At 44.0% G+C, this 16411-nt stretch overlaps 1 protein-coding gene across 1 annotated transcript; it reads left to right on the top strand.

The window, feature by feature from the left end:
* The first annotated feature begins 6856 nt into the window (after positions 1-6856).
* Positions 6857-16298, top strand: LOC104684354 (epoxide hydrolase 1-like). The gene is made up of 10 exons (XM_010391662.4): positions 6857-7017; positions 8352-8375; positions 9250-9463; positions 10261-10441; positions 11240-11470; positions 11836-11965; positions 12290-12504; positions 14361-14469; positions 14804-14929; positions 15896-16298. Exons 1-10 carry the CDS (start codon positions 6989-6991, stop codon positions 16095-16097), a joined length of 1461 nt encoding a protein of 486 aa, XP_010389964.3. The 5' UTR covers positions 6857-6988; the 3' UTR covers positions 16098-16298.
* Positions 16299-16411: the final 113 nt, after the last annotated feature.

Genomic DNA, 16411 nt, shown 5'->3' with positions numbered 1-16411 from the left:
TTCCTGGAACAGTTATTTTTAGTTCCCGGAATGTCCAACTCCTTATCAGCTGAGATGTAGATATCAGAAGATAGCGATCAAGACATCATAGTGTTAATGTCCCGGTGATAAGATCCAATCACACCTGGGGTGGAATCCTCACCTATTGATTACATCTGTGCTGAAAAAACTTCTTGTTCAACTGCTCTAGTGTTGTGAAATTTTCCTCTCAGCCAGGTTGGTGGGGGGGGGAGTTGAAACTCTGTCTGCATGGCTTTATTACATTTCAGTTTTATACATAATAGCACGAATTACATACTTTATTTATAACAATGGGAAACAACATACAGTACAATTCTACTCATTAAAATGATCTGGATTGCCTCAGGGGTGGGAGTCAAAGATAAAATAACACTCATTCATTCCAAACTCCTCAGCACATCATTTTTAGGGTCATGATTTCAGACCAAAAACCTTTTCAACTTAACCAAACCCTTCAGTGGTTCTCTGACATAAATTTTTCTTTTAATCCTTCCCTGTCTACAGCTGGAAAGAACTTTCCAGCTGCCACTTCAGCACCACAATTACACTTCACACATTCCTTACTACATTCACACATTGCATTACTACACACACTTCCCTTGGTAATATTATGCTTTACCCTGAAGAGATAGGAAGAGGTACACAGATTAGTTTCAATAATGAGTTCCCAAAACTAAATTGAGGGAGGAACCTTTTCTACCCACTGTGTCAACCAGTGAGAAAATACAACTATCTTAAAATGCTGCAGGCAAACCTATATAAACGTATATGAATATGAACATAGCAATAAGAGTCAGAAATAAGATAATTACTAATGAAGTTATCCAGTACTTTAAAAATACAGACGAGTACGCTCAGTATTATGTAAGCAAACAAGTTGGAGTAGCCAGCCATATTGTGAGACCTTTTTATTTTGTACAACGTGGTTTTGAATGGAACGAGGTATTTTGCAACTATACAGCTCCAGGGACACTGGAACTTGAAAAGGCATTGCAAGGGCACCATGGCAGGGTGCCAACATTGCCAGCTCCACACATTCTAAGTTGTGCCACCCATGGTGATGAGGACCACTGCTACAGTGTCCAGCTGACATTAGAGTTCGGGTTAGGGTTGAGACAGTAAAAGAACTTCCAGCTCCAGGGACACTGGGGCTAGGGAAGGCATTGCAAGGCCATCACAGCAGGGTACCGAGACTGCTCACTCTACACTCTTTTCATCCGTTCTATAGTTGTATCACGGACACGGACATGTACGGAGTTAAAATGAAGTTCCTTTACTCTTGTAAGCGCAAACACATTTCCCAACCAGATTTTCTCAAGAGTTCACAAATACACAAAAGTTTACTGGCAAAAACTCAGAAAATTAAGGAACTTTGGCAAAATATTAAACACAACACCAAATTCAATATAAAGCAATTATACCTTAGCAGAAATGCAGCATTAATTTAGTATTAACTTAGTATAAACTTAGCCCATTCAACCTAGAAACCTTTAAACCATAAGACAGTTTGTTTCCCAAAAATGTTCCATGAAAGAAGATTAGAACATGAAGAAAGAAAGAGAAAGACAGAATGCCAGAAGAGATATGGAAAAAACACACATATAACTACCACCTCCTGTCTCCCCAGGCAGAAACTAAGAGAAGGCAGGGTCCAGACAATGGCCACCTCCTGCACAGCCTCTTTTAAATCCTTGGTCCTTTGTAGGCCCTCCTATTAGGCAGGACTTCCAGTCACTTGGCCAGTCAGGAGCTGGGTTAGCTCCTCCCCCAGTGTGTGATTGATTGGTTGACTGCTTGATTGATTGCTTGATTGATTGATTGACAGCTCAGCCAGGCTGGGGGTCTGGGGGCAGGGCACTGCGTCACCAGAAGCAAGGCTTGACCCCTTCCCACCACACACGCGCTGGCATTGGTTTGAGACACTAAACTCACCCAGTCTCTAACAACCACCCCATATCTCGAGACAATCGACTGGAACCACTGCACTGGGACCTTTCCTCTCCTGCTCCGATCTAGTAGATAGAGCAGAAAGGAAAGAAGAGGAAAGCATGCTGAAACTCCTATAGTGGGCAGCTGCTATTCGTAAATCTAGTTAATATCCCTTTATGCAGTTCATTCCCCCCAGCACTTCAAGAGTCCAAAAATTGCAGGACAATCAGGCTCTGGCGGGGGGGAGAATTCATGCAGCAGTCTTTCAGCACCCAAAAGAGTCCAGCAGATCATCCATGATTTCCAGTGTGTTTTTGGAGGCGGCACCTTCCTTCTGTGAAGTTTAACATTCTCTATCATTAGATAATTTACACAACTATTTTTGATATTTGGACTTTAAGCCAGGTTCCAAGATAGCTTGGCGACTTCAATTTAGGCTGCCCTGTCTTTTGGAGTCCATAATCTTACATGTCCAGGTATCCCCACAACCCAAACAAATATCATATAAACTTACATAAACATATATGAATATAAACATAGTAATAACAAAAGTCAAAACTGTGACAATTATTAATGAAATTTATCTTACCTAGTGTTTAATAATATTGATGAGTATTCTCAGTATTATGTAGGCAAAACGAGTTGGAGTAGCCAGCCATCCTTTGAGACATTTTCACTTTTAATTTGTTAAATAACCAATTATCAATGTGAGGTTAGAGTGGTCCTCAGTGAAAAAGACATCCCTCTCTTTTACTTACTTACTTATTCTCTTGGCATGTGAAGCCATACTTGCTATTACAATTCATACAAGCTCTTGCTGGGATAGCTGACTAACCCAGGGACAAACAACATTGTTGGTATACTGGGAACACTGCCCTGGAAATGCAAAACTTTACAATAAAATACATTAAATAGTTCATGTCTTTGTATTTTGTTGCAGCTTCCAGTGCGGTTCCTCTGTGTTCTTCTTTGCTTACAGCTGACTTTATTCACATCTGGACATATACCCAGTCTCTTGGCTGGAGAGGGTGTAGTAAAACAACAAACTTGCAAAATGATGAAAGCATTTTTCCTGGAGCAGCAGTTCCGCCACTGGCCTCCAGTGGCAGGTAAGGTTTAAATTCACTGCCACCAGAAGGAGGCAGTGCACGAGTATTATGCAACGTTTCATTGAAAATAGAGGGAAACTAAATGTCCCTGTATTTTCGGTGAGTTTTGGAGGATGTTCGAATTTGCCCCCCACTCCCAGTTCACCTTTTGGGGGTGGTTCTGAGAGTTTTTTGTCTCAGGCCTGATTTTAAATTTTGGAATTAATAACAATAATTTGGGAGAAGGCCAACAGGGTATCAGCTCCTTCTTGGGCATTGTTAGGAAGCCTGCCACTTCCCACATTGTCCCAGTATTTTTATCACATGTTGGAGGGGGAAGAGGGATCAGTTCTCCGCCCTCTAACAAGTTTAAACTTTTCATGCAACAGTATGAAACAGTATGGCTAAAAGATTAGACTCCTTTATCATATGTTTTCTGTTCAGAAAGCTTTATTTCATTTCCCCAGTAAAATTTTCAAGAGTCTCTGTCCTTTGTAACTTAACTAGTTCTGTTGCAGGGTGTGGTATTATCACCTTCAGCTCTGCGTTTTGATACACTAATTCCTTAACAAAAGGGCAGGGCTGAGTGTGAGTGTCTGAGGGCACATAATGATAATAAAACCAAAAATGATAAATCAACTACATGCTAAAACATTCCTATGTGCTGTTTGAATGAAAATGGCTTGGAGAGTGGCTATGGACACCTAAAATGTTACTGGGCATAGAAGCTTTGACCACCCCAAACTGGACAGTAACATCGAGCTTCACATGGCACCTCACAGTGAGAGCCACTGAGTAATAATGGCAAAGTGACAACAGTTCATGGCAGAAGCGATGGTGTCCCTTCACATGTGAAATATTTGCATCCAATGCCATCCCTGACACATCCTGATGGCAATGGGGTTGCTCAAACCCAAACTCATGTCCTGAAGCCAGGGAAGTCACAGAAGTTGCAGCAGAAAGGACAGCCGGGTCCGTGCAGTCTCAGGGTTGCTGCACTGTGCTGGAAGGAGAGGCAGGCAGGCTGCACAATACTGAGGGGTTGCAGCATAAAACAACAAAATGGGAGCAAGTTAGCACCGAGAGGTAGTAATCACCAGCTCTAGTAGCTGGCTGGATAATCAGAGGTAACTGTTCATGTGGGAGAACTTAGTAAATATTTCATTTTGAACACTGTTGACTTCCTGAATGTAGAGGCCTTGGGAGTGTTTCACGTGCTTTTTGCCATGGGGACTGGATTCATAAACATTGGCAAATAACTGAAAGCACATACATGAGTCACTACTGAGGCACATTACAAATTTTTGATTTAACAACATTTTGAATTAGGAAACCCACAGGGATATTGTGGATTTTATGCAGTGTAAATGCTTCTTTTACTATGTACTTGCCTGGGAACATAAGTTGTCAACAGCTAGAAAAAAAAAATCCAGAAAGCTGTGCTTCATTTTTGTTCCTCCTACTCCTGTAATTCTCTCTTTTATTTATAAAGCCTTCCGCTGATGTATTTTATTTGGAAGCTTAATAACAGAGACAGCATAGTGGAAAAGAATCTTTAATTAGAGACTTCTGAGAGGCAGAACAAAGTAAAAGAAGGATGAATATCAGTCTTTGTTGACTGGAAGCAAATAAAACATTGGTGACAGTCTCCCTGCCACTGTTCTGCCACTCGTGGAATCAAGGAGAATAGTCCTTAGTGAAGTACATGTTTTTGTTGAAAATGTAAAAGGCAAAATACTGAGCATAGTGCCTAACATGTCAGTGATTCACTTTCCTGTTTCATGTATGTATTCTTTATTCCATACTGCTCTTCTGCTCACTTTCCTCCCACCTAATACTCCTTAGGCTTTTGAAAGGAATGAGATAGATTTGTCTTTAGAAACAAACTGGGGGTCTGCTGGTAGGTAAAGATAGGTACTGAGAGACAGAAGAAGCAATGGGAAGAGCCATAAATTCCATAGGAAAAGAAAAAGGGGGGGTATACATAAGAAGGGGGTCTGTATTTAAGTGATTCGGGAAGTCTGTACCTCTCAAGTACCTCAGCCAATGGGGAAAGAGAGAGAGAAATGCAGCCAGGAAATTAGGATAAAAAGGAGGCTGCACCCTCTAACAATTTGAGAGACCCCAGGGGAATGCCCCATGGCCTCTCCCTTTATTTGAATAAAGTAACAGGACTCCTTTGTCTCCTTTTTGGACATAAACCTCTGGTGTTTGTGAATTCATTTTCCTGACACTTTGAACTGTCATTTTCCCAAGCTGTCAAATTCCTATGAAGGAGAAGACTTCATCCAGGAAGATTTTACCAACCACAAGGAAAATGAAATCTAGGCCCCTGAACTGAAACATAGCATTGATTTCTGTAGAAAATTAAAAACTTTTCCTTTATGTTTTGGCTGCTGCAAATCATGGGTGCACATGGAATGCAGCCAAGTGATATGCAGGTTGCAAGGGACACCTGGAGGTGAGCTCACCCCAACACCTGCCCAAAGCAAGTTCAGGTATGTCAGATTGCTCAGTGCCTTGTTCCTGTCAAATTTGGAATGCCCCCAAGGATGAAAATCCCGCACCCTCTCTGGAGCCCTGTCCCAGTGTCTGAGTACCTCAATGGAGGAGTAATTTCTCCTCATATCTAACCTTAACTTCTCTGGTTGCAATTTGTGTCCTTGCCTTTTGTCCTTCAACTGATGCTCCTCCAGGATGATTCTGGGTCCATTTTCCCTCAGCTTTTCACTGGTTAGCTGTAGACAGCAATAAGATCCCACCCTTTACCCTTTCCTCTCCAGGATGAAGAAGCCTCTTTGCCTTCCTCATATGCCATATGCTGCAGCCCCCCACAGCTTGGTGGCCCTGCATCTCCAAGGCTGGGCCCACTCCAGTCTGTCTTCTACCAGCAAGGTCAGAAGTGGCTGTGGCAGTCCAGATGTGGTCAAACAGGTGCTGAAGATGAGTCAAGATTATGAAGAGTTAAAATTTAGCTAGGAGTTAGAAGCATTTTGTAGTGATTGAACCAAAAGGTAAGTTAACGAAGAGTTAGAAATTTAGCCAAGAAGTATAATGCTATTCACTATTATCTACCTGTCTGAAACTTTGCTTGTAGTACATAAACTGTCATGAGGACAAAAGAAGCTGATAGAATTATAGGTAGCACCTAGATTGCATGATCAAATACAGGCAGGAGATATGGACTGTCTCTAGAAGGCTTGCTGAGGCTTGCCCACAATAGAAGGCAGAAAGTTCATGGTGACAAAGAGATCCCTGACTTCATCTTTCAAGACCACTGGCTCAAATCAAGACCGCCGACCCAAATCAAGAAAAGAATTGTGCATGCACAAAGGACTAGTAACCTCATTTTAATAGGAAGCAGGAATGGGAGGTGCTGGAGATATGTATATGATTAATATGTAACACCTTGTGAAATAAATAGAGGGCAAATAACCGTGTCAGCAGCTGGCACATCTCTAGGAGGCGACTCCCGTGCCGCCCACCGGCGTAATAAACATACCACTTTCTTACTTTAATTAGAGAGTTTTTGTCTGTGAATACCGAGTTTTTTAACGATTCAAAGAGAGTGAAGAATCCCTTCCCTCAGGCTGCTGGCTGAGGTTCCCGCTATAGGGCCCTGTATGGGCTGTATAACCCAGCTGGCCTCTGCTGTAAGGACACGGTGTTGTCACAGCCTGACCTCAGGCCAGCCCCTGCAGGGTTGCTTTCTGTGCATTTGGCATCCAGTCTCTGCTGGTGCACAGGGCTATTCCTGCTGCACGCAGGACTTTGCCCTTGCCTCTGTCGAGCTCCGTTTGCAGCTGCACACTCAGGCAATAGGTGGCACTGATGGACGATGTAGTTTGCGTTGTCCCCGGGAAAACGTCACTGCGAAAGAGAAACCCAGCAGAGGAGAAACTGGGATTGTGTCCTCACTCGGAGCAGCGGCCAGGCAAGGACAAGCAGACATGTGGCGAGAGATGCTTCCAAACGCATGGTGAGATCTCTTCGGCACAGGGAGGAGGGACTCCAGACTGGGCTCCCTGGGGTTGGGGGTGGGAGAAAGCCTCGGGAGGGTCAGCAGGCCACTGGAGAGGGGGAGCAGGCAGCTGAGTTCTCCTGAGCATGAGTGCGGAGGAGGTGCTGATCGACTGAGTCTTGTTTTGTGTCGCTCAGAGAGCTGCTTCTGGGACAGGCTTGCTTTGTTAGCAGTGCAGAGTTTGTGCTATTGCTTTGATGACTGGTTTCACTCCTCTGAGCTCCAGGATGTAAGTGCAGGGGGATATTCCTACCTGTTTCATAAGCTATTTGTTCTTAGGAGCCCTGTTCTTCCATGGCTGGAAGTGATTCAAGGAAAAAAATCCAACATAGGCTGTCTCAGCAATTGTTACCAAATTGCCTTGGAGGCTACTGGGATACCCAGCACAGGCTCCAGGTTTTGCATTTCAGACAGCACAGGGAAACAATTCTAGGTGATAACAAACACCCTGTGGAGTTGATTTTTCATGGATTATCAAGTCTTTTTCTTTTTTGGCATTTGTTTTGGTTTGTTTTGTCAAAGTACTGTAATTACGACACCAAAGAGCTCCCTAATGTCGCTGCGTTCCACAAGGCAGAGTAACAAGACTTTCTCTTGTTGCTTCTATTGTTGCTAGATTTTAGACTGCGTTGTTGTACCGGACTCTGCTAGTCTTAAAGGGAGCCTAGGAGGATACTTTTTTTTTCCTAGCACGAAGGGGAGACCTAAAGGCTTGATATCCAGTCAGGAGTAGCTAGAAGTGTCAAAGGTACAGCAGCTCATTAAACTCTGAACACGGAAGGGTCCCACAATACTCTTCTGGTGCCAGCCCTGCGGCACGATGGACACAACGTGGCTGGCAGCAGCATAACCCTGGAGCTCGGAATTGCCCTGCCATGGCTGTGCACCTATTGCAACACAGCAGTCAAAATAAACAATTTTCCTGGCTGAAGTTACACAGCTGGTCACGGGATGAAACACTGCAAGAACACCTACGCAGTTGTTTGCTGCCTTTTATCTAAATTGTTCGGAAGGACGGAATATTATGGCAACAAATTATCTAGCTAAAGCACAGCCCAGGAACACTGTCTCTTTGTACAGAGGCAGTGCTTTGTGAGCACCTCTCTGTCCATCCTATGCAAAGAGTCGGAGAAATAATGGCAGATGTTGCCAGGTGGCTAAACAGCCTGTGATCACATGCCTGGGCAATGAGTGGTACTGGCAGGGGACATTCTTTGCACCGTCAACATGGCTTGGTATGGGACAACACTTTCAGACTGTTAAGGATCTTTCTGGTTTTTCCCCTTTTGTAGGGAGACCGTCTTGTCCCAGATCAGGTGAGTGAAAGAGCTGTTCTGTGCTGAGACCTCCTCTTTTGGTGAGCGCCCTGGCTGGGGCACAGCATTGTCCCTTCCATACTCTGGATGATGACAGCAACGAAATTTTCACTCACAGCCCCCTTGCAGCCCCGTGCAGGAGCCCCAGACACCTCTACTAATCCACAGGGGAAACTGGAGAACTTGAAGCACAGGTCAGAGGGGTGGGAAGGTACACTACATTTAGGACTGCATGTCTGTCAAATCCAGCTCTGGTAACTTAGTTCCCACACCTCAAGTCTGAACTTGCTGTTTAGAACAGAAACAGGGGCATCAACAGACATACCTTACTGGAAAGCTATGGGGGAGAGCCAGGATTGCCCTAAGAGATGATTGAATCTGTAGGGGAGCTATCGATAAAGCACTGGCAAGAGGAGCATGTCCAGCACATCCAGCTCTCTTCAGCAGCTGAAGACTTTTGTCTCTCTTCCTGTTCCTCAGCCCACTCTGCCCATGCACTTTTTGTTGCTGGACAAGTTCAGCTGCTATTGTCTCATTCACTGCAGTACCTGCCTCAAAGTAGATTGGCCCATATCCTATTGAACCTTGTCTCCCTGGGCACCCTGGTTCACAAGGAAAGGGACAAGGAAGCCTTGTGATTAGCAAGTCCTGATCAGCAAGGACTTGAGAGCCCTAAGAAGCCTTGGTAGATAGTACCCTGACCCAAATCTTGCCCATGATCTTAAAAAAATTATAGAAGTGCCCAGTCCCTGCTGACTGCCTTGGATTTATAGGCATTTGTCCCTTCTCAGTCCCAGTGCATGTGAATACAAGCCTCAGCACAGTCCCTTTGACACTGCTGTCATTGAACACAAACAATTTCATGCCTCCCCAGGTCTTTTGAATATTCTCAGAAGAATGCGGTGCTGGTCCCTGCGGCCGCCCTGGGGGTTGGAGGGATGCTGCTTTACTGGCTCAGATCTGGACGCAAGTTCAAGACTATTGACATGGGCGATGGGTGGTGGGGCTCAGGTGAAAGACCCCTCGGAGGGAAAGAAGATGAAAGCATCCGTCCCTTCAAGATTGAAACATCTGACAAAGAAATCGAGGTACCACTCACTGGGTGGTAAGGAGGGGCAGAAATTTGCAAGGGGTGAGTCCATCACCCACCTCACTGCTTCGAGGGGATGTCTTGGGGATGACAGCAGGGCACTTCCATGTGCCAGGGCAGCTACCCAGCTCCTTGGATGATGCTCTGGTTCACCATTCTTTATGAAGGGGATTTGGGCTCTGGGCCATTGCAATGTCCCCTGAAGACTTTCTGAGACAACAGCCCCTCTGTGCAAGCTGAGGCTTCTGCAGAAAGGCCACACTTTGAGCAGCAGACTTTGACAGTGGTCTGTGGATGCCAGAGCAGGGCGGGAGGGCATTGGAACAGCAGTGGCACCAGTAGGGCAGTACTAAGGAGCTTCCACAGAGGAAAGGGCTGTAAGGCTGAAGAGGGATGGGGCCTGGCTTGAGTCATAGCTCCTCTGTCCCTGCATGCCTGTCCCTAGTTATCTGGCCAAGTAGCAGCCAGCAGCTCAAGGTGAGATTCTTATTCTCCCCACCAGCAGTGCTGCCAAGCTCCTAGTGCCAAAGACCCTGAAGTGAGTTAGTAGCAAGCCAAGAGTAGGACCCAGTACTCCTGGGTGCCCATGGGGGACTCGTAACCTTTAGAAAATTGTATTCCCCACATAAAAATTCAGGCAGTCATGCAGCGTATGGCACTTCTTCAGGAGGGCTTGTGGTGTCCCAGAGAGCAATACAAAAGCCAGCAGAGCCAGGAGAGCCTGTCTGTGCCTGCCCTGGCATAGGGGACATGCCAGCAGCTGGCCAGCCTGGCAAGAAGGGCTCCCTTCCACAGGATCTACACCGGCGCCTGGATAACTTCCGCTTCACACCACATGTGGAAGGGGCCGCCTTCCACTATGGCTTCAACTCCAGCTACCTGCGGAAGGTGGTGGCCTACTGGAGGAATCAGTTTGACTGGCGCAAGCAAGTGGAAGTGCTGAACAAATACCCCCACTTCCACACCACCATTGAAGGTGAGGGGGCCTCTGTGGCTTGAGCAGGTCTCACTTGGAATCGCACAGCAAGAAGGGGGAGATGTAAGAAGTGACAATATTTGAGATAACTGTATGTGTAACAGCTTAGTGATATGAGTGAAATCACTGGTGGAGGCTCTATTATTAATAACCTTATAGGGATTAAGACCATTACACAGTGTCAATAATATGAGGTCTGCTTCAAGATGCGCTTCATCTGGCTCTGAACCCGTGCTAACTAACAATGAGGTGCTCTTCAGCAATTGCCTTGAAGCCGCCTTTGAAAACTGCGAAATTTAGCCAGACTGAGGCTGGAATATTCCTCCCCACCACCCAGTAGTTTAGCCAGGTGAGCTTAGCCAGACTTTATATAAATGATGTCTTGATGGGTTAGCCAGACTTTACATAAGTGATCTCTAGGTTAGACTTCTATAATGCCTTTTTTCATGTTTCTCTTTTAATTATTGTAATGTTTTTGCATGTGTCTTACCCACATTATGCTATTCATTCAAGTGCAGCTCTACTTATATACTCTGAGACCAGTTTCTCAGGAGATGGATGCTAATCTCCATGTGACCCCAGTATCTGGAGCTGGGGTCAATATCTCTGTGTAAAAGACAAGACACAGATACAATACCAGACATCCCCTTTCAGCCAGGCATGTTCTTGCAGTAGGCCGATTGTAGAACTTCTGCTCCAGATGCTAATTACAATTTTGCCACCCTCCTTCTTCAGAATCCAGAGCAGAAACTGTGACGGTACCAGAGCTTTAATTTTATTTTCTTGGATCTGTGGCAGGGATTGATATCCATTTTATCCATGTGAAGCCATCCTATGTTCCTCATGGTCGAGCTGTTCAACCTCTGCTGATGGTCCATGGCTGGCCTGGCTCCTTCTACGAGTTCTACAAGATCATCCCTCTGCTCACAGAGCCAGCCAGGCATGGCCTGAATGAGGGTGATGTGGTGTTTGAGGTCATCTGCCCCTCCATCCCAGGTTATGGCTTCTCAGAGGCCCCTCACCAGAAAGGTAAGCTATGAAAAGGCTCTGTTGGAATTGCAGATTTTGGAGTAAGACCTCAACCATCCCTGGCACCCCTGGGCACTGCAGTTTGTGAATGCAGATGCCTGGCTCTTCACTCAGGCCCATGCGGCTGAGGCTTTTGGGCTGGCTGTGGAGATTTGGAACACAATAGTAACTGGATGTCAGCTCTTCACTTTTCACTGAATTTCTTTCATCTTGTGTTCACTTTCTTTCCAAGCAGTGAGGCAGAGCAGCATTGCACACTGTGCCTTCCCACATCCCTACACACACGTGCCTCGGTCAGGTCACAGTCTTTGGCCAGGGGAGGAACACTAGGACAAACAGATCTCCTTTGTTTCTTTTACCTACAGGCTTTGACTCCATTGCAACTGCTCGGATATTTCATAAGCTGATGAACAGACTGGGCTTCAAGGAATACTACCTACAGGGAGGAGACTGGGGATCTCGTATTACCACAAACATGGCCCAGATGCTGCCACAGTAAGTAGCAAAGGAAATCAGTGCAGAAAAGCTGCCTCCAGTTCCCACCCTGCCTTCTTGCTCCATAGTCCTACCTTCTGTTTGCCTTGCCTCTCGTCCCCTTCTGCTTTATTTCCTTTGGGGATAACCCAACCCTCCATATTCAATTGCATTTATATGCTTTGAATTGAAAAGATTTTTTTTGAATCATGATGAACCTGAAGGGCTTTGTGTATTTGATTCAGTCCAGTGCTTCTCTCACAGTTGCAGTCAGACTTGTTTTCTAGAAAACTTGGAGACAGAAAATTGCTTGATTTAACCTTCTATTCCTTAACTTACTTTTAGATCTGTGAAAGGGCTTCATCTGAATTGTGTTTTCATCAGCAAACAAGGTTTGGGAAGGTTGATTAGTATAATGCTTGGGGCTTATGTACCATGGCTCGTAGGCCTCAGTAGGGAAGATGCTCGACGTTTCTACCCTTTCATGCAGAAGAATGTATATGATGTCCTGCGAGAGTCTGGATACTTACACATCCAAGGCACCAAACCAGACACTGCAGGTAATGCACCTTCTCTGTATCCCTGTGAACACAGTATTCAAATACCATGAGTGATCAGTGTACAAAGGCCAGCCAAATTTGAGAAGCAATGAGTTCTGGTGACTGAGTGCAAGACCCATGTGGGCAATGAGTTCATGGGGACAAGAACTATGTAAAAGGAAGTTAAAAGGAACCACTCAAAAATAGATGGAGATTTCAAGTACCACTTTTCAAGGTCTTTTAAATAGCATGCCACTTGTCTTGGGCAAGAACCCCTTTCCAAAAACTCTCTTAAAGTAAAACACAGGGTCCTGAAATTGAAGCTTTGAGAAGTAAATGGGGCTGAAAACAAGAAAAGTATCACAAGCAAGTAGGCGCAATGTGAAAGTTGCAGAGAGGTAGACACAGCTCAAACACCTGAAAACATCCTGGGGCCAGTGGATAAGGAATATGAAGAAACATATGGCCATTTCATAATGCTTAAAGGAATTCTTTTTATCAGTCCCCACTAGAGAGGATTCTGGGGTATTATTTTATTGAAATAATGCCTCATCAGGAAAGACAGCTGGGCTGTATGAGGCTGGTGTCAGATGTGGAGACCAGAGAACAAACAACCCCCCATCCTGGCAATTCACTGAAGGAGAAGAAGCTCAAACTGGAATGTCAGCTAATGCCTAGCCTATTGCTTGAAGTGATCACAAACCCAAAGAAATAAAAGGAGATATACAATATACCAGGTGGGAGGGAGTTATGGTGGTGGTGGTGTTTCTGATTGTCTTGGTCTTTTTAAGGGTCAAAAGGTGAAGGCATCCACAGAAAAATGAAGATTAGTATGTCTAGTCTGTGATGATAAATCTGACAGAATTGTTTAAACAAGGAGAATTGATTTACAGGGGATAATGTCACAGGGAAATCATGCTTCAAAAATCAGAGCTCAGGCAGAATCAAACAGCTGTAGACCCCCTAACAGAATTTATATAATTTCCAAAAATATTTTGTTGAGACTCCTCCCCCAGCACTCATAAGAAACTGAACTGCCTTAAGAAAAGAATTAATACTAGTTAACATGAGAATCCGAGCATAAGAATAAATAAGCAGGTTCCAGGGGAGGGAGAGTATCACAAAAATCTGTGCTGACACCTATACACTTCAACAAGATCCTAACTTCTCTATGAATAAAAGTTAATGTTTAGGTGTAAAATTGACAGCTATCCAAGCTTTGGTTTATAAGTAACTGGTTGATAAAACTAGCCAAGAAAAACTGATATCAACAAAGTTCAAAGCAATTTAAGTGGAGGAAGAAAATCACAGTGGGCTCAAGTTTTGCTGCTGCCATATGAGAGAATCCATGAGTCAAGGACAGTGCTTTCAAACACCAGCCAACTCAGAGATAAAAGCACTTTTGCAAACTCTTAAAAAAGTGAAAAGAAAAAGCACAGATTCCATTATATTCATGACATTCTGAATCAGTTGCATTCCTGTTAGCCCTGTTTCATAAATGTATTTTAGTTTCAGAAGAATATGTCCCATCCTAAGCAGGGCAGAGCTTCCAAATATTTTATCTCAAATTTCTTTTCAGAGTGTCATCTCTTTATTTGCTCTTTCTGCCACACATCACCAAGAACCCAGTGGGACTTCCTTAGGTCTCAGCTTCTTTTGTATAGGAATTACCTAAGTTTGTCGTGCCCTCAGTTACAGTCAGAATTCCTTTGCAGGGAATTTATCACAAATAAAAGTACTATCAGGGTAGATGAATACAGACTCTCTACTGAATTCTCCTGGAAAACTCTGAACTCTTCATGAAAGTCCAGTTTAACTTGCACTGAAGTATTGCAATGCCAGGCAGCTGCAACAGCTCTTCTCTTCTCCTGAGTTAGGTTGTGGACTGAATGACTCCCCGGTGGGGCTTGCTGCATATATCTTGGAGAAATTCTCGACCTGGACAGACAAATCATTTCTGTATAAAGATGATGGAGGCTTGGAAAGGTAAGAAAACAGATGTTATTCCATGAGAAGTCTCATTAAAAGACTGACAGGTGGGAACTAATAGGAGGATACAGGTAAAACACTGGCCAGTCAAAGCTGGAATTTAAGGATGAACAGTTGCACATGACAAGCAGTAGTTTAAACTTACAGCAGACTGCCTGCACACTACTGCTTCAGCACCAGGCAGTTTTGCTCTGGGCACACAGGTGCCACTTAATTTGCTGCTTGAAAACAAGTGGAGATTAAGAGGAACAGCAGTTCTCCAGGACATGAGCCCAATATGGACCACTGCGGAACACCTTCCAGTTAAATTTCTTCCTCTCTCTCTCAACAGCAAATACTCTCTTGATGAGCTTTTGACCAATGTGATGATTTATTGGGTGACATCCTCCATTGTATCTTCAATGCGATACTACAAGGAAAACCTTTCCAAGGACCCTAGTCTAAATGCTTATAGCAGGTAATTATGTGGGTAGTTGCAAGGCAGATTTGCAAATGAGGTTGAAACATTAGTCTGTATAAACATTTAGATCACTTAAACCAGCAAATTTATTAGTTCTAAGAAAAATAAAAGTCCAAATTCTTATTTGCTTTTGATAAATATAGTTAAAGGTCACTTTTCTTTTGAACCTGTAACTCACACAAGGTAGCTTGCAGCCAAAACAATGCAGAAGACTTACCAAAGCACCAAACTCAGCCTTGTGTTCAAAATACAGGTCTATATACTTATTCACCAAACAAATGTGACTTGTAACTCAGTTCAGTGAAAACATAACAGAAGATCATGGGCACATCTAAGAGAGAAGTTTAAACTGAATTAGGAAGGCTATGGCTTGCTGGAGGACAAGCTAAGAACTACAACAGTTAAGCACAAACTTGGGCTAGCAATTTGGAGAGCAGTACTTGAAACCCAGCACCTTGTGACAGCTAGTGCATTAAGATGATTCTAAGAGAGGCTGAGCATAATGTTGCTGAGCAGACTTCTCCAAGCAACTGATCATCCAAACAAATGGGAAGTCTTTTCCTATACGGACTGAACCAGCCCACCTTTTCTCTCCAGAGGTGTTTGTTATGCATTTGGTACCAAATTCTAAAGCAAGCAGGAACCAGCCCATTTCTCAAAGAGGTGTGGTATCTTGTCATGTAGCACAACACTGCAGCTTACAAAAGTTAAACTCAAAGATGGAAAACGTTTCAATATCAAGCTGTGTGCAAAGTTGGCTCTACTTTACACCTCTACGGGTGTAATGTTCTTAAACTCGAGGATACCTAATTAGAAATGAAGTTCCTCAGCAGAGTGCAGACCACAAAGTGCACTGCACAGAGCAGGGAAACTTCTCCAGCTGAATGTGTTACCAAAGTCAGAGGTTTTTATAGACTTCCCCCACGACTTGTTTAATCAATGCAATTAACTTATGTCTTCTAGGTATGGCATATATGTTCCCACAGGGATTGCAGATTTTCCTCAGGAAATTTTACACACACCACATGTCTGGGCAAAGGACGTCTACAAGAACATCATCACTTACTCTTACATGCCACGTGGAGGGCATTTTGCTGCCTTTGAGGAACCAAAGCTTCTGGCACAAGACATCATGCAGTTTGTCAGGAAAGTGGAACAGCTGTGAGACTGCAGTTGAAATACATGCATAGAATGGAAGCAAGTTGTTCTACCAGAGGCAGAACCTGTAGATTGGATTTGTTTAATCCCTCAGAGTAATCACATATAGAAACCAGCATATTATTTTGATAATAATTACAGTACAGAATTTTTAAATCAAGCTCTATATGTTTTCATAAGAAAAAAAACAAATTTAAAAATCCCCAAAGCATCTTGTGTTCTTTTCATTACTAGCACCCTATCATTGCTGCATTCATAGTTCAAGTATAACAGAAAATGTAAACAGTTTATTGCAGTAACATTGCACTCATCTGAGGAAGA

Source organism: Corvus cornix, chromosome 3 (genome assembly GCF_000738735.6).
Source record: "Corvus cornix cornix isolate S_Up_H32 chromosome 3, ASM73873v5, whole genome shotgun sequence".
NCBI lineage: Eukaryota > Metazoa > Chordata > Aves > Passeriformes > Corvidae > Corvus > Corvus cornix.
This window is presented reverse-complemented; position numbering and strand designations above follow the sequence as displayed.